This window comes from Equus quagga, chromosome 17, assembly GCF_021613505.1.
Source record: "Equus quagga isolate Etosha38 chromosome 17, UCLA_HA_Equagga_1.0, whole genome shotgun sequence".
NCBI lineage: Eukaryota > Metazoa > Chordata > Mammalia > Perissodactyla > Equidae > Equus > Equus quagga.
This window is the reverse complement of record NC_060283.1, coordinates 9,315,434-9,340,532: the sequence shown is the minus strand read 5'-3', so window position 1 is coordinate 9,340,532 and position 25,099 is coordinate 9,315,434. Positions and strand designations below refer to the sequence as shown.

The 25,099-nt window shown below is 44.9% G+C and overlaps 2 protein-coding genes across 7 annotated transcripts; one reads left to right on the top strand and one right to left on the bottom strand.

The window, feature by feature from the left end:
* Window positions 1-209: 209 nt before the first annotated feature.
* HNRNPUL2 (heterogeneous nuclear ribonucleoprotein U like 2) lies at window positions 210-12,081 on the bottom strand. 3 transcript variants are annotated; one of them, XM_046643380.1, is made up of 14 exons: window positions 11,531-12,081; window positions 9,470-9,605; window positions 9,094-9,170; window positions 8,759-8,898; window positions 8,357-8,447; window positions 8,147-8,259; window positions 7,675-7,938; window positions 7,380-7,502; window positions 6,854-6,982; window positions 6,146-6,314; window positions 4,509-4,709; window positions 3,431-3,504; window positions 3,075-3,182; window positions 210-2,953 (listed from the first exon to the last, which is right to left on the bottom strand). In XM_046643380.1, exons 1-14 carry the CDS (start codon window positions 12,069-12,071, stop codon window positions 2,873-2,875), a joined length of 2,247 nt encoding a protein of 748 aa, XP_046499336.1. In that variant the 5' UTR covers window positions 12,072-12,081; the 3' UTR covers window positions 210-2,872. The 3 variants fall into 3 exon arrangements, with proteins under 3 accessions (XP_046499336.1, XP_046499337.1, XP_046499338.1); XM_046643381.1 differs by having other exon boundaries at window positions 11,654-12,081; XM_046643382.1 differs by lacking the exons at window positions 210-2,953; window positions 3,431-3,504 and having other exon boundaries at window positions 3,090-3,182.
* TTC9C (tetratricopeptide repeat domain 9C) lies at window positions 9,618-21,143 on the top strand. 4 transcript variants are annotated; one of them, XM_046643385.1, is made up of 4 exons: window positions 9,618-11,358; window positions 13,755-14,049; window positions 18,046-18,228; window positions 19,454-21,143. In XM_046643385.1, exons 2-4 carry the CDS (start codon window positions 13,812-13,814, stop codon window positions 19,546-19,548), a joined length of 516 nt encoding a protein of 171 aa, XP_046499341.1. In that variant the 5' UTR covers window positions 9,618-11,358; window positions 13,755-13,811; the 3' UTR covers window positions 19,549-21,143. The 4 variants fall into 4 exon arrangements, with proteins under 4 accessions (XP_046499341.1, XP_046499342.1, XP_046499339.1 ...); XM_046643386.1 differs by lacking the exon at window positions 9,618-11,358 and adding an exon at window positions 12,133-12,253; XM_046643383.1 differs by lacking the exon at window positions 9,618-11,358 and adding an exon at window positions 12,484-13,141.
* The last annotated feature ends 3,956 nt before the right edge of the window (window positions 21,144-25,099 follow it).

Below are 25,099 nucleotides of genomic sequence, written 5' to 3'. Positions count from 1 at the left end.
TTAAATAGGCCAAGAACCACGGAGTGAAGGAATGGCTGGCTCCCAAGTGAAGGCATGGTAGACTAGGGAGGGAGGAACAGCCATGAAAGAGGAAAGCCATCCTTGGGTGGACCCAGTGCAACTTGAGGAAGCAGCATCTGAAATAAATAAATAAATCCCCCAATGACACACTCGGCCCCAGTCAGTGCAGCCACAGGAGAGAGAGTGAATTCAATCCAAATGGTTATTTATTCTAAAACTGGAAGCTACTGTGCCTACATTTTTGCCAGAATGTTGTAATGAGAACAGGGGAGGAAAAAGTTACAGATGTAAACAATGACACAGTTACATTTTTTTTTTAAATGGTAAAACCCTTTTTTACTGGCCACTTCCAAGAATGCTTTACAGGTTGTGCAAAAACATTTACAGGCTCCATGTGGTGTTTGTTTTTCTCACAAGCTTTTCCATCTATAACAACTACAAGAGACGTCTGATAAAACACTAAACAAGTCTTCTAAGGAAAACAAGGCTAGGGATCCCTCCTGTTAATCCACATTTCCCCCCTTAACATTGTTTTTTTCATAATAAAAAGACAGACAGAAACAAAACCCAGACATCTACTGTCATTGCAAGTGATCTCTTGGACTAAACCAAAAGGATGTGGCAGTTTCACTCTCCACCCACCTAGAAAAACAGCTTTTTAAAAAAAGATGACTTTCTAGTGTCAAAAATTAACAGCAAATACCTCCCCTAACCCTCCCTCCCCACAAAAAAACCCAAAGCAGCTTAAGCTTTGTCCCCCTGGCCCTGAGGGCCTAGCATCCCCAAACCACGTCATAGACCATAAAAAGAGGCTATTCGCTGCAGGACTAAACATTTGCAAAGGGGTGGCAGCTTCTGCTTCAAGTTCAATTTCCTATTATAACATAATCTTGCCCTAAGGGAATTTCTTTGGGCTCCAGTTTTTACCTCCTTGTCCTGACACTACGAGCAAAGCTTTCTCAAACTCCCTTAATAATAAAAAGTTAGTGGGTTACAGAAAAGTTCATGCAATCACTTCACCCACTGCCACACACAAATCCATTTGATGGCACCAGAGGAAAGCAGGCGCCCAGAGAAAGGACATCATTGCGAGCAAGCAAATGTATTTCCTACCAGCCCCCTCATTCAAGCCTTGGGGTCAGAGGTACTTGTGGAGCAGAAGGGTGTGTCACAGACAGGGGCACTACAGGGCGAGAAGGAGGGCCTGCACCTAGAGAAGGGCTGCATGGCAGTTAACAGTGGGAGAGGGAGAGAAAGATCCAATCTCAGCACAAAATTTTAAACAGAGAACTGCCCAGGTGAGGAAATGGTAGTGAAGCATTTTGTAGTAGCACAACCCAGGGTTTTCCCTCTCTAGGAAGTGCTGGAGTACGTGGTGTCTGCTGAGTAAGCTCTTGGCTGACACAATGCTGAGCAGAAAGATGAATTAAAACTGAAGCTAAGTAATGAAAGAGCATTCCCATATCCCACCCATACTCTTGCACCCAGCAACCTGAAGCTGTTTGTCAAGAACTGGGAGGGTGTTGGTAAAGTTACAAACAAAAACTATCCCAACTGAAGTCTCTTGCCTAGAGGCCTCTCTGGGGACACACAGGGAAAGCACCCCCAGAGGAATCCCGTCTCCAGAAGTCGGGAAGGGGTGCTCCCTTTCATGTACGCATTACACACGCTCACACTCACGCTCTTCCTGTTTCAGCAGCCCCACTGAGCTGCCTCCCACCCCACCCTCCCCCTTTCTATTCACTCTCTACCTGTGTATCAAAAAAACCAGCAGGGCAGGGCCCTCCATACTGTATAAAATAGTTGCTATTCTCAGCACCTGGGCCTGGTAGCCCACACCACAGGATTCACCTATATACATAGCCTGCTGCAGTGAAAAGAATCCTGCTTCGTTTCTGTGTGAGCTGAAACCCTGAGAAACGTTCCTTCTCTCGCACAAAAGAGGACAGATACTCGAAGAGAGATGATTTCAGAGATTTCCTGCCTGTCTCAACCTTGGAAGACGAGAGAGTAGAGACTGGCCAATCACAATCTTCAGGCTGAGGGCTGCAATCCCATTCTTCCCCAAGATTTTACGGAAATTCATTAATGGGTACATAGAGGGTGCAAGCTTTTCTGCTCTGTAATCAAGAACAATCCCCATGCTGCCTCGGCCTGGGAATCCTATATAATAGAACCACCCAATTGGTAGTCTCCATGCCTCAGCCAAACAGCACGAAGGCACAGGAAAGTGGAGATAGGGACACTTTGGCCTCCCAGCCCACCAGACCAGATATCCCAAGAGGGAAAGGTCGGTAAAGAAAATACAAACGGTTAGTTGGTGCAAGTGATTGATAAGAGCCAATCGTTTATTTTCACTGCCCCAGTCACAAGCTCTCCCTCTGTCCCCACTCCTGCCTGCTCTGGAGAGTGCCTTCACACGCTCCCCACCCTCTCCGTACCACCTCGTCACTCTCCCTTACTTGGCTGCCAGTCCAGCTGCCTTAGAATGTCAGAAGGGTGACATTTTCGGTTCTTTTCCTGTCCAACTGCAGGGTATAGGACAGGCAGCCCTAAGTGCTGCTTTCTGCGCAAATGTTTTTTGATTACAAATATCTAACTAGGTTTGAAATGTTTTATAGAATAAGACAATATTCTTTTCAACAAACTTTAAAAAAAATGTACAGTTTTGTTGTTGGTTTCCACCTCCCCCCCCCCCCCCCCCCCCCTTGCGCACCCCCCCCCCGACCGCCCCTCCCCGGCAGCTCAGCCCCACCCCGACAGCCCCTGTTTTCCTTGGTTGTGTTTTGGGGGGTGCCTGGCACCCCCAGATATTCAGCTTCATGGCTGACAGGCGACCATGGCAGGGGCTTCACCGATACCCTTGGTAACCGTAGTAGTTCCTGTAGTATCGGTCTCTGTCCTGGGGGTGGTGGTAGTAGTAATTCTGCCACTAGAAGAGAGGGGAAACCCCATCACTTGGAGCCACAGCTGGCTGAGGACGGAGAGGCATGACACTCATTCCTCTGGTCCTGTCCCGCTTCACCCTCTCTCTAGCCCCAGAAGATACTTACATCCCGATTGTATTGTCTGTAATAGTCTCTGTATCTGTTGTACTCATAATCTCGCCCATAGAATCGATCGTAGTCTCCCCTGTATCGATCGTAGAAATTACGGTAACCCTGAGAAAGGAGAAAGAGGAGGAGTGAAGATTTATGGGTTTTCAGCATCATGATCCACTGCTATCCCCCATCTTAAGTGAGACAAATCTTAGCTTGATATTTTGAACAGGCTTAATCTTCCAGAGGAACACATTAAATGGGGAAAACCCTAAGCCCTGAGAAAACAGCCCAAACCACTCTGCTCCCCCAAGCCAATAGGAATGGCTATCACGGCCCAGAGGGAGGAGCAGAAGGAGAGCTGCACTCACCCCTCTGTTTCCAGACTGCCCCCAGTACTGCTGCCCGTAGGCCCGGTTGTCGTAGCCTCGGCGCTGCCCGCCCACTGGAAGAGAAATGGAGAGCGCGCTCAGACAGCTGGCATGGGGTCCTGGCTCCACATCTGAGTGGAAATCAAAAAGTCGGAGCCAAAGGCAATTCTGGGGGAATAGGAGGCCTGCTTCTGTCAGGCTCACACAATGTTAATTAAAGCACCAGCCAGGATCTTTTTTTAAAAAGTCTGAGGGGGGAGGGCAGAGGAATAGAGACACAAGAAAATCAAGCCACCTTGCTTTTGAAGCTCCCCAATTCCTGCAAAACATTTAAGATGGCAAAGGGATACATTACATGGCAGAGTTAGAAACATGAGTAAAAACTGCCATTCATAGAATCACAGACTTTCAGCCCTGGAAGGGATCTCAGATATCATATAACCCAGACCCATCATTTTATACAAATGAGACAAAGTCTAAATAATAAGCTTTTCCAGGGCAGGAACTGTTGGTATTCCCAGTGCCTAACACAGCCGGCACTCAAAATTTTGACAACACACACACACACATTTTTAAAGGGCAGTGAATGCACACTAAGACATTAACTGACAAACCAGACTTTCAGGAGGGAAACTAATTCCACTAATAGCCTAACTCACTTTGTGACTCAAAAAATTACTGAATAACGTATTCACTTTTTGGTTTTTACAGTTGGGTTGATCCAAGAGACAAAGCAGCAAGAAAACTTAAAATGAGAATCTGATTTCACTGCAGAAATCCTTCAGATATGCTATAATAGTGAAGCGGGGAGTCCATATGTAAGAATGAAAACTAGACAAATGAGAAGGCGTAAGCATTGCTTTTCAAGGAAACATTTTTGTTCAAAGCTAACTACGTTTTGTTGAAGGCTTATGGAAAAAGCACAAGAAGCTGAGGGGTAAAAGATCCAAGAAGAAATAAGCTCCATAAAGAAGGTACTTCCTTATTGTTAGTGACCTGACTTGGTTTCCTCGTGGATCCTGCTGTACTCAGCACAAAGAACAGAAAGACTGGGGGCTGGCGGGCCCCCAGGACTCACCATAGCCTTGGCCTCGGCTTCGGTTCTGCCGGTTACGCTTGTTTCGATTGTTTCGGCGGTTTGTCCGCTTCTCGGAGGGGGGCAGCAGCTTCCTGGCCTCCTCCTTGTACTTTGTGACGATGGGCTGAGCTTCCTCCTTCTCCAGCTCCCCGTATGTCACCTCATCCATATAGTCGCATTTCTCAGGCAGAGAGAAGTTGGCTGTAAGAGTAAGAGAGAAGCTTGTGGGCCTGAAAAGTGCAGAGATGGGTAAGATCTCATTACGAAAACTTGACTACAGGAAGAATAACATTTTCTCAGCCTCATCTTCTAATGCACAAAAAAGTGCTGGGTTCATATCCACTCACGTTTAAAGAAACAAGTCACTTTCCCTACCATAAAACATAAAATAAGTTTTCCCTAAATTGTAACAGCCCCAGGCAAAGGGCTCTCTGCAAACTGTAGATTTCCAAGTTCTCAAGTGATCCATAATAAATTAAGAGTGAACCTGGTTAAGGTTTCTTATCAGGGCAGAAGCAGGCAGCCAGAGGCTAAAAGTAACTGAGAAAGTTTTGGTGTTGGTTAGATAAGATGCTAAGAAATCCACTTTTAAAAGAGACTCAATGAACAACTGACCCAAGCCTAAGAGCACTTACTCCTCTGTACAAGGAGAACAGGACAGAAGCACAAGGGGTCTCATTTACCACCTGTGCGTGATGGGCTGGCACATTCACCAGTCTCCAGACATCAAGTCCAGAAGGCTGAGTCCTGGTGGACTTCAGTTCAATGGTGACTCTCTTGATTCTTAAACCAATCCAGTTAGCCCTCACTTTGATAAAACTGAACTAAATTCCTCTGAGTGCCTGAGTATCAGTTATGGACTGGCATAGTTCATGCTGAGTAAACTTGGAGAATCCAGCTCTTAGACGGATAAGCAGCTCCTAAGCCTGGGTATTATCAGAAGTCGAAGAGCCAGTAGTTGATAGGACAGCTGGGATGCCAGGAGCGGAAGGTAGCAAGGGGAAAAGCACACCCTGAAGGGAGCAGGAAGCAGATCAATTAAGACAGTTAATTCTGCCTTACAGAGACTTTGCTATAAAGCTTTGCATTGCATTAAAGATTTCAGGCACATTACAAAACCCAAAACAAACAAACAAAAAACAAGCATATTGTGACACTAGAAATCAAGATACGCTGATGAAATCATTCACTCCAACCACCATATTTTAATTTGAACCATAATAATCTCCTCCCTCTAAAATATAAATTCAATGAAGGTGGAGCATTTTTTTCACTCGCTATTTCTCTATGTCTAGTACAGTACTGAACAGATAGCAGACACCCTTTAAGCATCTACTAAATGAATAACTGACTCGATGAAGCCTCTGCCTTGAGTTTTTAATTATCCTGTGGCCCATTACTATTCCCTACCCCTCTGGGTTTTTTTCTATTTCCCTTTTTGTATCTTATCCAGAAGGAGTCAAGGGGCTACTCCTTCTTCATTCACTCTGTTCATTTATCTACAAGTGCTCACACCCATTTATTTACTCTTCAGATTTACACTTTGGATGCACAGAATCACTCCAGGCCCTACGAGGCCCTAGTAAGGTGTGCACTGACCAAGGACAGGATCCCTAACTTGTACAAGTTTAGCCCACCTTTCATCTCCAGCATTATAGACTCAGGCACGTCATCTCCCTCCACTTCCTTCCTCAACTCCAGCCTCTTCTTCCAATCTTCCTCATTAGGGACAACCACCACCACTTTCCGAGAGAAAGTCTTGAACAGCAAGAGCTTCCGCCGTTGGCCAGAGTTGTACACATTACACTAGGGATAGGAGGAGTAACAGATGTTTTAGGAACAAAAATTATCACTCAAATTCAATCAAAACACTTAGTGAGCATCTCTGACATGGGAGGCACCAGATTAGGGGTCTTATACAAACAATCTTTAATTCTTCAAACTCTATGTGACAGATATTATCCAGTTTTGCATGAGGAAAACTGAGACTCAGAGAGGCCAAGACTTGTCCAAGGTCACAAAGCTGGTAGGTGGTGGAGCCAAGAATTCAAACGAGCTCCAATGCTCTTTCCATTGCCTCTATTATGTATTTTAGAGTCTGGGTCCATATATTCTTGGTAAAAACACTAATAAAAGGTATCCCTTTGAGCTCAAAAAACATTACGATTGTAACACACAACCACTGGTTCTCAATTAGGTAATCTGATTCTGCTCCTTAATCCAGTCTCTCTCTCTACGTGTGCACCCCACTTCGACTCTAAGCAATTTTATCACATTGAATGGATGCCAAACTTTTCATCCTTGGACTTTCTGTAAAGTTGGATTTCTTTTGAATGTCTGAATACCTGATCAAGAATGAAGTTCCTTTTTGTCCGGGAAGCAATCTGGACCAGCTTACTAAGGCACTGGGAGGCTTGCTGAACTAAAAGGTCTCGACTTTTGGGGTCCATCTCTGGCTCCTCGAGCCCCTTCATCTGGTGTATTTGAGAGGAAGTGAACAGAAACACAAGAAGTTACGCAGTAAGTTAAAGCCCAAGAGCCACTGGTAAATGTCACTTCTTTAAATGCCACCAAAGCTACCACATCAGTTCACTCCTATTCCTCAGTGCTGTGAATGTTGTCCATTTCCTGTAGGAGTCATTTCCAGTCTCAATCTGGAAACAGTCTAGATTTTATCAGCTTTCAAAATGTGACAATATAGCAAAGGGGGAAAAATCTACCTTAAACACATATGGAAAAGAACTCATTTCTCCATTTGTGGGACCCTTGTTCTCAGGCACTTGAAAGATTAACTCCAATGGGGAAAAGTCATAGGCATTTCTTGGTACCTCCAGAGCAAACACCACAGCTGACTAACCTCCCCCAGCTCACCCTCATTTGATTGAGCACAGTTTCAGCTCCCAGGACGTTGTATCTTTTCTCAGGGTTTTCTTTAGCGTATTTCAGGGCCCACTGGGTCTTTCCAGATCCAGGCAGTCCCACCATCAGAATCACCTGCAAGTCAACAGAACCAGGAACGCAATGAAAAAGAAGTGAGCGTCATGTTTATAAAGCCCAATTTAAGAACACCCTCCCCGCCCCGGTTCAGTAAAGCTTTGAGAAGAAAAGCTACCTGCCCACCATTCCAAAGCGTGAGCACTAAGTTTTTGGAAACTGTTTGGCATACCTCACACTCCTCTATGGTCTTGGGAGGGACTGCAGTGCGCACACGCTCCTCGACAGGCACAGCATGGATGAACACAAACTCTTCTGGTGGTGGGAAGAAGGGCTCCTCCTTCTGACCAAAGTTTAATTCCACAACACAATTTTTGCAGAGGACATGGGGTAGGAGGGCCCGGTCTGCCAGAGACTCCTTGTTGATCCGGAATGCCACACCTAGGTCTTCTCCATTCTTGGAAAAGGAAAGTTCTACTTCTTCTGTCTCAAAATTCTACAACGACAAAAGACAAGAGCATTATGGGTGTAGAGGCTTTGAGGTCGATTAAATCTTACTATTTAACCTTTTCTTTTTTATTCAGACTGCTGCACAACACAAGTGAGCAATGCACAAAAGACAGCAGCTGATGAAAAGCAAATTGAATTCCCAGTGCCCTCTATCCGCTCCTTGCTATGAATCCACCACTTTCAACAACACTTACAGCAAAGCAGCCAATAACATCATTCTCCCCAAAAGTCTGGCCAAATTCCTCAAACTGCCCATTCTCTGCTTTGAGTCCTCGTCCATCGAAACCATAAGAGAATTCATCCTCACCTGGAAGAGTCAACAAATAAGTTACCTACACCCAAACTTCCCACGGAGTAAGCAATATGGTAGCAAACACTAACAATTAAATCAAAGATAACTTTACCAAGCTGTGGACGGGAAAAATCAACAGACCATCCAACTCGAAGGAGAGAAACTTCTGTGCAGCCTTCTTTCATTGGGAGATTCTGGGTCACCTGGCCAAGTAAGAAAAGGAACTCTGAGATACTCTGACCAGCTCAGGAGCAAAGTTTGAGTTAGAAAAACAAGATTTCTATACAAACTGAAAATGACAACGATCACAACTCAACATCAGAATAACAACTGTCAATGGACTTTAAAGCCATGGGGATCAATGTTTTGGTTACTGGAGCTACGGTTACTGTTAAAGCGTGGTGCCTTTTCTGCACTAATAAAATACTGGTAGGCAGTACATAGTACTGCCAGTACACAGTAGTTTAATGAACAATTTAATAAACGAATGGTCTTAATGAGCTGCACATACTACCTTGGCCTCAAAGCAGACCTTCCCCTTTGTCACTCCGTAAGTACTCCTTGCCCCAGACCAAAGGGTGGGGAACTTCTCTGAGAAAAGGGGCTGCCCTCCATAGCGGTCTTTGCTCACTTGAAAATGGAGATCCGAGGTATCTGTTAAGAAGCAATCTGTTTACTCCAATGCCCAAGACTTGAAAGCCACCCAAAGAACACAAATATACCCAGTTGTCAAGAATGGATACAAAGTCTCCCATGTGCTAAATCTCTTAAAAGTTGCAGGGCACAAGTGTTAATCTCCAAAATCACTTGTGATTGGTTCAAACCCCAACCTGTCTGCCTTATACATACACGTGTCCAGGTTCACAAGAGTTTGATCCTCCTCCTCATCTTTTGCCTCTTCTTCAGGGGGTGGTGGAGACTTTGAGCTATACATATGGGAGAAAAGCAAACACAATGTAACCAAAGCCCTCTTCTTTGACCGGGGTCTGCATGACATCATGTCTGTTTTAAACTACCAGCAAATATAAAATACCAGCAGACAGCTTCTTTCAACAAATGAGAAAAGGGCAAGAGGAGCTTTCAGGGTAGATTCAATCTAAACCTTATGCCTATAAAAACCTATTCCGTTTTTAATCCACCCCTCTTTCCAGACTCTCCAATCAACATCAGGTATACCAAAATCAGAGCAGACACTCCCTTCAATGAAAGGGACTGTTTCCCTCACCGGCTGTGGTAAGCCTCCTCTCGGAATTCATAGTAAGCTCGGCCATGTTCATCCTTCTCATCCCGCTGTCTCTTTACCCCCCGCCGCTCACCATCTGAGCCTGCTGGTTTTGACTTTTCACTATCTTGGTCATCTCCTACAAAAAGGAGGGAAAGAAAATCAGCAGTTTTCATACTAGAGTGTAGAATAAGCTCAGAACCAAAAGAAACTAACGGGGCATCTGAGTATCTGTCTAATCAGAAGAGCCAGGTTATTCCTCCTGCATCTATGGAACATTTTATTTCCAAAGATCATCTTTCTGTCACTGGTTGGGATTTTACTTGAAAAAAAAAAAAAGATTATGGACTAATTATAGTCAAGCAACAGATAAAAATTGGACAACTTCTGCATTCTAAATTTATCTGCTTAAATCAGGTCAATCTTGCAGATTTTCCCACCAATATGACATTAAAAAAAAAAACCTCTTCAGTCTTTAAAAAACTTCATAGGTTAATTTAATTTTGATTCTTGATCATCACACTGGATTTAACCTAGACAAGATATATTTTCCAACCCTGTTCCACAGTTTCATGATACAGAAGGCTCAATTTCTTTTTTTTAATAATTTGCCTTTCCAGCTTTAAAATGCACAACCATCTACAGCTTCACTTATATAGGAAATGGACTCAGGTGCATGAGGTGTATTTTTATCAAGGATTCTTACTAAAAGTTGCAAAAGCATACCACTGAGTCACAAGAGGCCCATAAATAATACTGCATCTTTACTGCACAAAATTTGGGGCAGAAAGGTGTTGTCATACCTTTAGCAACATTCTTTAAAAGAGGAGGAAAAACCCCCAATTTTTCGTTAAAGCTTTTGTAGTTTGCAACACTAAGATTTTTGATAATTTCTTTAAAGCAGTTCTTTACCTCTCAACCTTTTTTATCTGCTATTTGGGATACCCGTTAAGTCAAAGGTTATGTAATGGGATTTCTGTTCCTGGACATAGGACAGACAATCTGCAAGTTGCATGTGACTGTCGGAGAATGGGTTCCAATTATACCACGATACTGAGTAGCAGGCTAAAAACTGTATTACAAAAAGAACGAAAGCAACCCACTTCATAGTAAGACTTGGAAGTAGTTCTAGTTGTCTCTACTCTGACAGATAGTTATGGATCAGCTCTAACAATCCAATCACTTCAAAGGAAGAAAGGTCACTAACTCCCCGAGGTGGCTCTACACATTCTTTTCCACAAGGTTGCTCAACGGCCCCACCAACACCTCAATCATTTCAATTCAGGAAGCCAGGGACCCAAAATATAAAAGGTTACCTAAGTCTACGGAAATATGCCCATCCTTCGACTCAGCGGGAAGATTAAAATTTAATCATAAGAACACAGGCAAGGTAAAACCCCTACTAGCCAAGTATCGTTAACTAACTTATTCTAAACGCACTAGATTAAGGCTTTCTCTTCACTAGTTAACTATTAAACTCGACACCCTCACACCACAGGCTGTCCCCTGCTGTTAAAGCAGGAACAAGGTTAGATTTCCAGATTCCCTGCGTGGCTCAAGCTCTAGCAACATGCTTTTTGATGGACCGAACTTTGACGAACTTAGTTTATTGCTTAATATTTTTATGGCGAAAAAGTCAACAGTCAGGTAAACCCAAAGGCTGAAGCCTCCAGCAGCCTGTCTGGCTGTCCGTGTAATCGGCAAAACCTCAGAAGTCTCGGTTTAGGAAAAGACAAGCAGCACCGCAGGAGGCTGCTCCACAGGTCGCTCACGGAGCAGTTCGCGTGCAAAACCGCTCACTTCCATCCACCACCACCAAGAAAGCAAGTGAGGCAGCAACCTCCCTCCTGCGGAGAGTGGGGCCACCAGAGGCGGCCAAATCCCCTAGAAAGGTGGGTAGCGAACGACAGCCACCTCCCCTGGGGAGTCCCACCAAATGGCGATGGGAATCTCACACTTTCAGGCAAGTGAGAACAAGGGATCGGACCCCGCGGTGCAGGGCTGGGTGCTGGGTCAGGGGCGCACCCGGCAGGTTGGAGCCAGGCTCCGCTGCCAGCTTCTCACCCTGTTCCTCGGCGGCCTTGTCACCAGGCGCCTCGGATCCCGGCGTCTCCTCCCCGCTCCGCTCCTCCGGCTCGTCTTCCTCCCCCTTGCCGGTGCCCTGCTCTTCGCCGCCGTTTACCCCACCTGACTCGGCCGTGGCTTCCTCCGCCGGCTGCTCGGAAGCATCAGGCTCGGCCGCGGCCTCCATGGCTGCCGCCTCCGGGGGCTCCGGCGGCGGCTGCGCGGCCTGGCCCGAGGCCTGGGCAGGGGGTGGCTCCTCGTCCTCGTCCTCAAGCAGCGCCTCCTCGTCCTCCTCCTCCTCCTCTTCGTCCTCCTCCTCGTCCCCGCCCGGGCCGCCGCCCGACGCGGCCACAGGCCGAGGCTCCGCCTTGCAGGCCCCGCCGGGCCCGGCCCCGCCACCGCCGGCCTCGTCCTCGAGCATCTCGGCGTCCAGCGCCTCCTGGAGCCGCTGCGCCAGATCCACCTTGAGGCCGCGCGAGTCCAGGCCCCGCCGCTGCAGCTCCGACCGCAGCTCGGTCACTTTCAGCCGCTTCACCTCCATCGCCGCCGCCGCCTCCTCCGCCTCCCGCCGCCTCCTCCCCTGCGAACCGTCGACCGAGCCCGACCGCGCAGGCGCCGCCGCCGCCCGCCTCCGCCTCACGCGCCAGCACGGAGCCCGCGCGAGCGAGCGCACGCACGTACGCACGCAGGCGGCGAGGGCCGCGCGCAGCCTCCGCTACGTAGGTTTGTTTCTCCCTCCCCGTGCCCTCCCTTCTTCGGCCCGCGGAGCCCAAAACAACGCCGCAGGGAGCTGCTTCCCTTCCTGCCCCCTCGGTTCCCCTGCGGCGGGCGGGCGCGCGCCGAGGACGGCGGACTTCCCTGCCTTTACCTCCCGCCCCCTCTCACCCCCTGGGCCAATCGCCGCCGGTGGTGTCACCGCGCAGCCGCACGGGAGCGGGAGCCGGAGCCGGGAAAGGCTGGCTTCGGTTCAAGTGCCTCGTAGCACGGAGGCGTGTGCGCGCCAGGCCGGCCGTACTTCCAGCCGGGGGCTTTGCGCAGCCGCCCGGAGCTCCCTCGCCCCTCCCACCCTGTCACCGCCGACTGCCGTCTGATTTCCGATTGCGCTGTCGTCTCGAGGCTTGCTCGCTAGTTTCTCTCCCCTACTGTTTATATGTGTAGCAGCTTCTTGAGAGTAAAGAAAAAAGCCAGAAGGGAAACTGTTGCAAGATGAAAGCCTACTAGCAATTGTCTTTCTGGTTAGCAAACAAAAGGACTGTCCAACTCCAAGGAATACAGTTAACCCCCGGCTCTCCTTTTCCCCCAAACCCTCAACCTCTACCCAGCAACAGACGCCCTGACCTCGCCTTGTAGCTCTCTCATTGGCCAACTTGAATCGTCATCTGCAGTTCTGATTGGCCATCCTTGATCAGTCGGGTTTTTTTCAATTGGCGAAGCTGCCGCGGGCGGGGTGGGCGTGGGGGGCGGTTCTTCCGGGTCCACAGGGGAGGCTGGAGAGGCGGGGTGGTTTCTGCGGGATTAGTTTTCCGGGACCGCTTCTGATTGGGTGGCGTGGCGCAATGCGTGCGACACTTTGGACGCCAAACTGTCGGGAGACCGGACCCGGTCGTCTAGGTGCTCCCGCCCGTAAACCGAAGCCCTAGGGGAGCCTTCCGGGCTTGGGCATTTGCAGAGGGCGAGGGGCTGGCCGCGGGGCTTGGTGCACTTGTAACTGACCTGCCCTGCAGCCGCGTCAGTCTGTCTGTGGGTTGCGGTGCACGGACCGCATTCACCGCGGTTCCCCAGCTCCGGGCACAGACGTCAACAAATGCTTGTTGAATAAGTGCGAGAGTCAGGAGGGAGGAAAGCCCTCCAGACATCTTTTAGCAGTTGTCCCCGCCTTCTCCCTTCCACTTCCTGGTCAGGGAGGTGTGTCCAAAAGAAAAGGAGGAAGGCAATTCTGCCGGCGTTCGCACGCCTGCTGCAATTCCTTGGTAGGGCCTTTGCTTTTTCCGGGAGTGTCCCCACCCTCGCAATCGCGTCTTTAGAAAATCACTTAATTTCTGGCTTTACTATTCTCATATCCTCTCCTGTACTTCTAGAGATTGAAAAATCCTGCAGAGAGGAGAGGAAGGGGCTGTGGTAGAAACAAGCAAAGCTCCTTCCCTGGGGGGGCCTCCTGGAGAAGAGTAATTTCCTGCCTTGTTAAATCGGCTACTAAAATCAGTTACTTTGCTCCCATCCCCAGAGCTTCAGTTGCTCTTTCCTTTCTCAATTCCGCAAGAGCACTGGGCGACCAAGAGTTATGGAGAAGCGCCTACAGGAGGCTCAGCTGTACAAGGAAAAAGGCAACCAGCGTTACCGGGAAGGGAAGTACCGAGATGCTGTGAGTAGGTACCATCGAGCTTTGCTTCAGCTGCGGGGTCTGGATCCAAGTCTGCCCTCCCCGATACCTAATCTAGGACCTCAGGGCCCGGCTCTCACACCTGAACAAGAAAACATACTGCACACCACCCAGACAGACTGCTACAACAATCTAGCTGGTAAGAACAGGGCTGAAGGCGGGTAGAGTGTCAAGGCAGGAAGGTGAAAAATCTGTGAACTTTGGGGAAAACACTGACGTGCATTTCTGCTGTCATCTAGTTATATATGTATTTCTGGGCTACGGGGCTCTAATTGAGTCTCGATAGGGTAGCGGGTCTCAAACTTCATCTGGAGACTTTCTTAAATACAACTTCCCGAGCTCCATCCCCAGACTATCCAATTTAACGTATCTGAGGTTGGGGCTTACCAATTTGCATTTCTAACAGACTCCCAGGAGATGCTGATAGTTTTAGGGAATTTCGCACGCTATAGAGAAAATATTGAACTGATAGCACGTTGTTTCTTTAATATTTAAAATACAGGAAAGAAAGCACTTGCTTCAACTGAAGTAAGTTATCTGTATTAGATGTTTTGGATAGCTTTTCCTCACTTTCCTCCTTCCTATAAATCAGGATGGTAAATTTGATAACAGCTATCTTCCATCTCCAGATGATCTTGGGTGAAGAGATGGATGCCAAGAATTAGTATCATTACGATTAATCTGCTAAAAGAAGGGAGACTTCTTAGGTCTGTTCTATTGCAAGCAGAATAACCACAGAGCTAATTAAATTATTTCAAAGTATATTAAAACATTCTAAGGGTCCAAGTTGAGGCGTAGAAATTATTGAGTAGTTTTTACATTTCTAACGGCTGTTTAAAAGGGTTATTTTTTTTTTTTTTACTACAATACTCCTACCCAGCTCTGGTTTGGAGAAAATCTAGCTTTTTTACAGTGTGTGTCCAGTCCAGTGCCACTTTTTTCTTTTTGCTGAGGAGGATTCGCCCTGGGCTAACAGCTGTTGCCAATCCTCCTGTTTTTGTATGTGAGCTGCTGCCACAGCATGGTCACTAACAGGTGAGTGGTGTAGGTCTGGGCTGGGAACCCAACCTGGGCTGCCAAAGCAGAACACATCGAACTAACCACTAGGCCACCAGCGCTGGCCCTGTCAAGTGCTACTTTTAGATTCAAGTAATAATAATAGTAATCATAGTAGCTAATGTTTCCATTCAACAGTTATTTATTGGGTGCTGAGGATACAGAAGTATAATAACACAGATAAAGACCCCAGCTTTCATGGAACATGTATTCAGGTAAGGGAGATGGACAATTGATGGAAGAAGTAACATATAATATATTAAAGATAGTAAGTACTGTGGAAAAGAAACAAAGCAGAAAATGGGGATAGTGCCACAGGCATGGGCGTGTTCACTTTTAAAGGGAGTGGTCTGGGGGCCAGCCCGGTGGTGCAGTGGTTAAGTTTACACCTTCTGCTTTGGCGACCCGGGGTTCGCCGGTTCTGATCCCGGTTCGAATCCCTCCCTTACTACACACTGCTTGTGAAGCCATGCTGTGGCAGGCGTCCCACATATAAAGTAGAGGAAAATGGGCATGGATGTTGGCTCATGGCCAGTTTCCTCAGCAGAAAGAGGGAGATTGACGGCAGATGTTAGCTCAGGGCTAATCTTCCTCAAAAAAAAAAAAAAAAAGAAAGGGAAAAATAAAGAGAGTAGTCAGGGAGGGCTCATTGAGATGACATTTTGAAATGCCATGGGCAAGCACTGTTTAAGCCTCTTATACATATTAACATGTTTAAGTGTCACAGCCATCCTTTGAGTAAAATTTAAGGAAACAAACAGCTAGTAAGTGATGGAGCTAAAATTAAAAACCTGGGCAATCCTTAACTCCAGAGCTTAAGTTCTCATTGCAGAATACTGTACATTATTAGAGAATAGAATATGTATTAGGGAATTGACCAGAAATTAAAGAAATAAGATGATTTGGAGATGGGTACTTGTTTTTTTTTTTTTTTTTAAAGGTTTTTATTTTTTCCTTTTTCTCCCCAAAGCCCCCCAGTGCATAGTTGTATATTCTTCGTTGTGAGTCCTTCTAGTTGTGGCATGTGGGACGCTGCCTCAGTGTGGTTTGATGAGCAGTGCCATGTCTACGCCCAGGATTCGAACCAACAAAACACTGGGCCGCCTGCAGCGGGGCGCGCGAACTTAACCACTCAGCCACGGGGCCAGCCCCTGAGATGGGTACTTGTAAATATCATGACTCTCCAGGGGGACTTGAAGGCAGAGGCTATGGCTTAGCCATCCATAGAGCCTCTGCCTGCGGGTGCTTGGTAGATGCTCCCTGAAGACTCACTGAATTAGCAATTTTCACTTATTGAGTGCCTGTAACAGGTTGGGCAGTTTATTTTACAATATCTCTCATAGTCACAAAAATTCTGCAAGGTAGTTATATCTCCATTTTACGCATAAGGAAATCAGATCATGTCACTGCCTAAAACCCTCCAATGGCATCTCATTACACTTAAGAAAAAAATCCAAACTCTGACTTTCAGTTCCAGGGCCCAACATGGTCTAGCTCCTCCATACTCTGAATTTGCAAAGCACATCTCCACCTTCTAGCTTTGTAGGATCTCTTCTCTTGGGTTAGAATGCCCTGTCCCTTGAGTGACTCTTGTCATTCAGATCTTGGCTCAAAAGTCACTTTCTTAGGCCTTCTGTAATCAAACATCACTCTAAACTCATTCCCTCTATCTCAGCACAGTTCTGTTTCCCTCAAAGCACTTTAAAAAATTCATTTATTTGTTTATTGTGTGTTCCTCCTTCTTGGGGACTAGGATGCAAGCTCGATGTACTATCAAGATGTTTGTCTTGTTCCTCTTATCTCTTGCTCCTAGCTCTGCCTAGCACATAGTCAGCGTTCCATAACTAGTCAGCAAATGAATGAATAAAGCTACAGTGATGGATTAATTGACCGCTGGGGAAATGCCTAAGTATAAATCAGATGACCACTTGGTGGTGGCGTTGTAGAAGAGATGCAGACATCAGCCCAGACCCTTTAATGTCCTCATCAGCCCTAATTGTCCTTCCTTCTCAGCACCATGATTTAATAATACTATGTTTAATTTACACAGTTATGAAGTAGAGAACTCATTTCCCTTCTTAATTGTAGAAAGGTTGAACATTGCCTCCTATTCAGATTTGTATTTTGAGGTCCCATGAAATAATCCAAGGGAAGAGTGAAGTAATGTAGCATCATTGAGAATGATGATGATTTTGGAATGGGGGTCTTTGGTTCACATTCCTTACTCATTCCACCTAAAAGCTCTGGGATCTTAGACAGGTTACTTTATCTCTCTGAGCCTTGATTTCTTCATCCATTAAATGGAGACAGTAACACTTGCCAATTTCATAGGGTGGATGAGAAGATTAAATGAGATAATGTTTGTCAAGCACGTAGCACAGTGCTCGCTATTTCCTCACACAATTAATGGCAACCATTGTTGTTAACAAAGCTGCAGTACAAGAACTGTGGTGAAGTGGGAGGTTCAAGACAGAAAGCCTTGGATAGAAGAGACATAACAAAGAAGAATTTTAAATAATTTTTGTTTTTTTTTTAAAGATTGGCACCTGAGCTAACATCTGTTGCCAATCTTATTTTCTTCTTCTTCTCCCTAAAGCCTGCTAGGACATAGTTGTATATTCTAGTTGTAGGTCCTTCTGGTTGTGCTATGTGGGATGCCACTTCAGCATGGTCTGATGAGTGGTGCCATGACTGTGCCCAGGATCCAAACCAGCGAAGCCCTGGGCCGCCGATGCAGAGCACGCGAACTTAACCACTCGGCCACAGGGCCATCCCCTCAAGAAATTTTAAAGTGTATTCTTTATCAGTCTTGTAGCTGGGCCTAACCCAACACTAGGTACATAGTAAGCCTTTGGTAGATATTGAAGTAGATTGTAAGGTATGTAAAGCTTTTATTCACTGCTGTATCCTCAGTGCCTAGAAGAATATCTGGCACATGGAAGACACTTAAATATATTTGTTGGATCAATGAATGTTGTTGATATCATCCAATGCTTGGTACTGCCTTGAGTTGGCCAGTGCAACTTTGTATAATAAGGCCCTCCTCCCTCTTCTCTCTTCCTTTCATTTGGCCCATTAGCCTGTCTCCTTCAGATGGAACCAGTAAACTACGAACGAGTGAAAGAATACAGTCAGAAAGTCCTGGAACGACAGCCTGATAATGCCAAGGCCTTGTATCGGGCTGGAGTGGCCTTTTTCCATCTGCAAGACTATGACCAGGCTCGGCACTACCTCCTGGCTGCTGTCAACAGGCAACCAAAAGGTGAGAGAGAAGAGGATTGAGATGGTAAGGACAAATAAAACTGAGATACTGAGGTGGTATCTGTGGAAGAGGGTTGTATTTTATTTTACTTTTTTTTCTGCTTTTTCTCCCCAAATCCCCCCACTATATAGTTGTATATTTTTTAATTGGGGGTCCTTCTAGTTGTGGCATGTGGGACGCCGCCTCAACATGGCCTGATGAGTTGTGCCATGTCCGCTCCCAAGATCTGAACCAGTGAAACCCTGGGCCGCCAAAGCTGGAGTGCGCAAAGTTAACCACTTGGCCACGGGGCCAGCCCCTATTTTACTTTTTAAATTATTGAGTTTTTTGAATAGGTAGTAATACATTCACATAGTTCAAATTCAAAAAGTATAAAAAGGTGTGTGACGAATAGGCCTTTTCCTACTCTTGTATTCTTGCCTTCGCAGGAAATATCTTATGCTTAAACAGGCATGTATGTAATCTGCCCTAACCCTCCAGGGGAAGAGATTTTAAGGCATTGTTGTTCAAGTTTCAGTTCCTACATTGTGACTGAAATAGGATCTAGATTCCAATGAATAAACTTGATAATCCCCATTTCTGCCAGCTCTCCAGCTGGGATCTGGCTTTTGCTTTAACTCTCATTTTATCCTTTAGCTCAGCTAACCCCAGGTATGACCTAGAAAAAAAGGCAAGCCTACTGAGAGAGTATTTGAGACCTGGTACTTTATTTCCAAGGCAAAAAAGGACCTTGTGAAGCAGATGACAGACTAATTCCGCTGAAAATTGTCTTCCTTTTTGCATTCTGGCTTAGAGCAGCTACTAGATGCTAGAAGCAGAGGGTCCCCAAACATATAACAATGCAGTAAAACCTTACTAAATGAATGGGAAAGCCAGTATGAATTGATAAAGATATAAAATGTGAGCCATTTGTTCATGTTTCTGACCTTCAGGTGCATAGATTCACTGCCACCCATGAATAGTATCTGTAGAGATTCTGCTATGACAATAGCTATTTCTCCAAACTGCTTTTCATTATTAAATTAGCAACCAGCCCAGTCCAGTAAAAATTCAAAGTACTATTAATGAATGAGATTTACCATTGCATAGAATAGTTGTGATGTATTCAGATCTTAGAAAGATTTTTAAAAATGGAAGTGTGTTGTTAACACTTATTATCTTCTCCTGCACAGAGGTGCGATTATGGTCTAACTATCTCTACTTGCCTTCTTCACCCTATACTAAGACGCCAATGTCCGGCGGTACCTCCAGCTAACACAGTCGGAACTCAGCAGCTACCACCGGAAAGAGAAGCAGCTCTACCTGGGCATGTTTGGTTAACAGAGAAGAAAGATGCTTCTCCACATGAACTTAGGTAAACCAGTAAAGAACCTGAGCCTCAGCAAGAGAAATTAATCCCATACCTCTGACCCAGGTGGATTTCTGTTTTATTTCTAATTCTGCACAAACTCTTTACCACTTACACAGTCTGTGTCTTTTTTTTTTTGTCCATCTGTGTATTTGTATAGCTTTCAGTAAGTGGTATGGGAGATATCTGCCTTGAGAAATACAACCAGAAAACATTTATCAGCTATGGGTGGAATTAATCATATTTATGACATAGATTTTAATGATAGATGTTGTTAGATGTCTTCATATACAGAGGAGAAGGCCAGCAGAGGATGAGATAATAAGGATAGACAGAAAGGAGTTTCTTCCTTTTTTTCCTCAGATGCCCAAAGCCAAAGCTGGACAGGCCACAAACTAGGAAATATATTTTTTTTGTGAAACTAGAGGATTATAAGTTGGGCCCGCATGGCTTAAAATGAAAGATTTGAGATTAACCATTTTTTTATTAAATTAATTCCTTATTCTTCGTAATAGTCCACCTACATTCAGATTCTTTTTTTCCTACAAAAGTTTCTCTTGGTGATTTCTAGTCTTTGATGGTATTCATATTCAGATCATTAACATGCTTATTTTTTTCATTAAACTCTTCTATCTTAAAACGTCTGGAGTCAAGCATTTTAAGTATTTATTTAATAACCCTTCAGCTCTCATGCCAAAAACCACCCAAGTAAACATTTTAATATTTAATAGGTGTAAATCTATAGTATGCTCGTTTCTCTAAAAAACATAGGGAAAACAGATTGCCAAGCCTTCTAGAAGCAATACCATAAAAGAGCAGGATAAAAACATAAATCTATTCTTTGCCTGTCTCCTTATATTTTGCAAGAGCTCAGTTCCTTATAGAGGAGGGAAATAATGAGGAAGGGTTCTACTTCCTTAGTGCCTTTTAAGCACCTGACAGAACTTTCTGGAAGCTTCGTTGGGCATGGGTGCAGGCTTCAGATCTGGTGCAGTTGTGGCTCAGTAGGAGGCTCCATCAATCAGGAGCTCCTTTGTTATTCTGGGTACTTGTTGTGAATAATGTCCACAGCGTATGAGTTCTACAGAGTAGATGATACCGTGAAGCACTGCCTCTACCTTTATGAATGGAGGTGATAAGAATGTATTATTAGCCATCAGATAACCACAGACAGATTTCGGAAAAGAAAAACACCTTAGTCTTGCCAAGTGCACATGAATTCTGCTCCGTTTGTCAGTAATGCCCCCCTCTCCCAATGAGCTAGACTCCTCTTTATTTCTCTGTACCCTTAAATAATACAACCAACAGCTTACAACAAAAAGTATTTCTGCCAAATAACCCTCTGAAGTCCAAGGACAGAACTAACAAAGTCAAATATTTTATTCCTCTTCCAAGCTTCTTGAATTTCTAAGCCTAGATTGTTGACAAAATTATGTCATGGTTGCATGTTTTGTTTGTTTGGGGCTGGCTTTGCTTTCTAATTTTCTTTTCTTTCAAAGACTTGATGTTATAGTAAGCTATCTTCTGCATCAATGAGTAAAAAATAAAACTGATATTTAAAAACATACTTTAGAAACTTATTGCACAAATCCTTTTATTAGTACTGCTAAGAGACAAAGGCTTACATTTCAGTCTTAATTTTGAAGGCCAGCTCCTAATGGAGATGTTAATGAACAGGAAGGTGGACAAAGATAGGCAGTCAGATGTGGGTCTGGAGGAGGTCTGGCAAGCCCACATCCTGAAGGCATCAGCAGGATGCCTAAATCTCTGTACTCAGAAGTTGGTGGAGGGAGAGGCTGCTCACCTTATCAATCCTTAATGGTTTCCACACAGAATTTGAGGGTTTGATTGAAGAGAAAGCATTCATGGTGAATGTGAAGGTTCATACTTTGGCTCATAAGGGACAGTTTAGAAGAGTGTTTCCTGAACTCATACCCGCCACGTTTACAATTTTGCCAAAACCACACACTACCTATACTACTGTTTCATCAATGTTTTATTTAAATTTATATATATATATTTTAAAGATTGGCACCTGAGCTAATATCTGTTGCCAATCTTTTTTTTTTCTTTCTTCTTCTGCCCAAAGCCACCCAGCACATAGTTGTATATTCTAGTTGTAGGTCCTTCTGGTTGTGCTATTTGGGACGCCACCTCAGCACGGCATGATGAGCGATGCCATGTCCACACCCAGAATTCTAACCGGCGAAACCCTGGGCCACCGAAGCAGAGGGCACAAACTTAACCACTTGGCCACTGGGCTGGCCCCTAAATTTTTATATATATATATATATATATGTATAATTTTTTTAATTATTATATTTTTTAAGATTTTATTTTTCCTTTTTCTCCCCAAAGCCCCCTGGCACATAGTTGCATATCTTTAGTTGTGGGTCCTTCCAGCTGTGGCATGGAGATGCCACCTCAGCATGGCCTTATGAGCGGTGCCATGTCCGCACCCAGGATCCCAACTGGTGAAACCCTGGGCCGCTAAAGTGGAGCATGTGAACCTAACCACTTGGCCACAGGGCCAGCCCCTAAATTTGTATTTTTAGAGGAACCTTTGGACAGAGGAACATGTTAAATGATACCATGGAGATGTAACCAACAAACTCCAGACTGTGAAACCATAAGACGAGTAACCCAATTTCTTCAATAAATAAGTTGAAAGGAAAAAGGGAGGGGAGCCTATAGATTAACAGAGGCTTAGGAGACATCAACCAAATAAATGTGACTCTATTTTAGATTCTGACTTGAGAAAAACAACTAAAAGTTTATGAGACAAGCAGGGTAATTTGAAAAGGAATTATTGTCAGTTTTCTTGAGTATGATAATGGTATTTGGTCTTTTTTTTTTTCCCCCAAGAGTTCTTTTAGTAGTGCTTACTGAAATTGCTTAGTGATAAAATTGGGGAGGGGACTTTAGAGCACTTCGTTACCATTTGCCAAAAAGACCCATAAAAATAAATGTATTTTATGATAAAATAGTATTAGTATATGTCCAAGTAAATCATCTTTGGAAACACTGGCTTTGGAGAAATTAAAATTGAAGTCCAGTGTGAAGGCCTGAAATGGTGAGTTCCGTGAAGCTAAGCTTGGTCAAATGTTTGGCAATTGAAGAGGTATTAGACGCCAAGTGAAGAATAGCCAATTAAGAAAAGAAATCCTAAACTAGAAATACATCTCTAGAGCTGAGAGCAGGGGCCCACCCGATGGCCAAGTGGCTAAGTTTGGTGCTCCGCTTCGGTGGCCCAGGGTTTCGCCTTTGGTGATAAAAAGGAAAAATAAAATCTTTAAATCACCAATCCCTAAATCTACCCTCTTTCTAAAAAAATAAAAATAAAAAAGCTGAGAGCAAAGGGTGGTTGTCTGAAAACTAAGTCAACTTATAGCTCAAAAGCAAATAAGCTCTCAGGGTGAAATTCTTGGCCCATGCCCCCCATATAGGGAGACCGATTTTGGCTCAGTCGAAGGAAGCGTTAGCCAACACTTAGGGCCGTCCAACAAGAGAACAGGTTGCCTTTGGGGGTAGTGAGTTCTCTTTCAAGCAGAGGTTTAACAACTGGCAAAAGGAGGATTCAGTGCTGGACTAGAAGTTAGATGAACTGACCTGTGGTTCCTTGAATCCCTGGATGGGACCACCAAGAGCAGCGGAAACTAGAGAAAATTCTCTATTGATCACACTTGTACAGACTGGCATAAACTGTTCCTGGTGTCCAGTAGATAAAGTGAGGCAACTGTGGCCTTAGTTGTGTTGGCTGCTGCTGCTTTTTTTTTTTTTCCCAAAGATTTTATTTTTTTCCTTTTTCTCCCCAAAGCCCCCCGGTACATAGTTGTATATTCTTCGTTGTGGGTCCTTCTAGTTGTGGCATGTGGGACACTGCCTCAGCGTGGTTTGATGAGCAGTGCCATGTTCGCGCCCAGGAATCGAACCAACGAAATACTGGGCTGCCTGCAGCGGAGTGTGTGAACTTAACCACTTGGCCACGGCCATGGGGCCAGCCCCTGGCTGCTTCTTTAAACATCTTGCAAATTCCTAACTGCCACCTCCACTGAAGAATGCATCTCCTGCTGGGAACTGAAAGCAAATGTTTGCCCGCTCTTCAGGAGAATCTCACCAAGTAACAGATCCTCTTCAGTTAGTAATTGCATGTGGCCCAGACAAACAATGGTTATCATGTTCTCCAGACTGTCTAAAGAAATTATATACATTATATATACATTTAGACACAGATATGATGCCTTGCTTTAAGGAACTGATGTTCTGAGGCAACTGATTTCTTTTTTTCCTTTATCTTTTTTTTGTTTATATATATAATCCACATACCATAAAATTCACCCTTTTAAAGGCAACCGATTCTTTTTTGACATTTTCTTTCTTCTCCCCAAAGCCCCCCACTACATAGTTGTGTATTCTAGTTGTGAGTGCCTCTGGTTGTGCTATGTGGGACGTCGCCTCAGCATGGCCTGATGAGTGGTGCCATGTCCATGCCCAGGATCCGAACTGGCAAAACCCTGGGCCACCAAAGCAGAGTCTGTGGACGTAACCACTTGGCCACGGTGCTGGCCCCTAGGCATTTTGATTTGATATTTACTCTAGGAAGCCTTTGGAAAAGTGCTCCACTCAGCTAGAATAGCTCTTATTGGATGTAGGTATATCTTGCCTTGTTTTACCAAGGAGTTAAGGCAGTAATGTATTTGCATAAATAAAATTAGCCACATGAAAGATAAACTAAAAGGTTATTCCAACACAAGGAAAGTGAAAGCCATAAAAGTCACTCTTTCAGCCATGAAAATGTTAAGCATCAATCTTAGCTTCCCATAATGCCCCAGGTAAGCTTTCTTTGGCCAATTTTTCGATGCTCAGCTCTGTCTCCTTTGTATAACTCAAAAACAGTAAAAGTAACAGCTAGTACAAGTTAACAGTGCTGAATATAACAGACAAATCCAAAAGGAAGAGAAATTCAGAAACTCATATTTTCACCTTTTTCTGTATTTTCCTTCCTGAGTTTTTTGTACTCAGTTCCTATGTGCCAAAAAGAGAAGGGTTTGTAGGGAGCTTTCTAGTCCATTCTACAGCACTACTCCTTTTCCCCACAGACTGGGCCAGACCCCTCTCATACATTCCTAGAACTCCTTTTATCCCCCAGCCCACATCAACACCCCAAACTCCCATTTCTCTGCTACCTCTAGTTAATAACCGCCTGTGTGACTGTAGAGAAGTAATTTGACCTCTCTAGGCTGTCGTCACACTTTTTAAGGGAGGGAGTTGGACTAGATGAACTATAAGATTCTCTCGTCTTGAGTTTCTTGCTCTAGTTTTCCCAAGCACCCATCATTTCCACACCACTGGCCCTCAACCCACCCCACAAACCGACCACCAGGAGCTTAGTATTTTCTGCCTTTCAATTCCTCCTCTTCAGAGACCTCAATTCATGTTTATGACATGTAGGCAAAAATTTCAAATCGTCAAGATGGTATCTGTTGTTGAAATAGTCAACCAAAGGTCTTTCTACATGGAAAG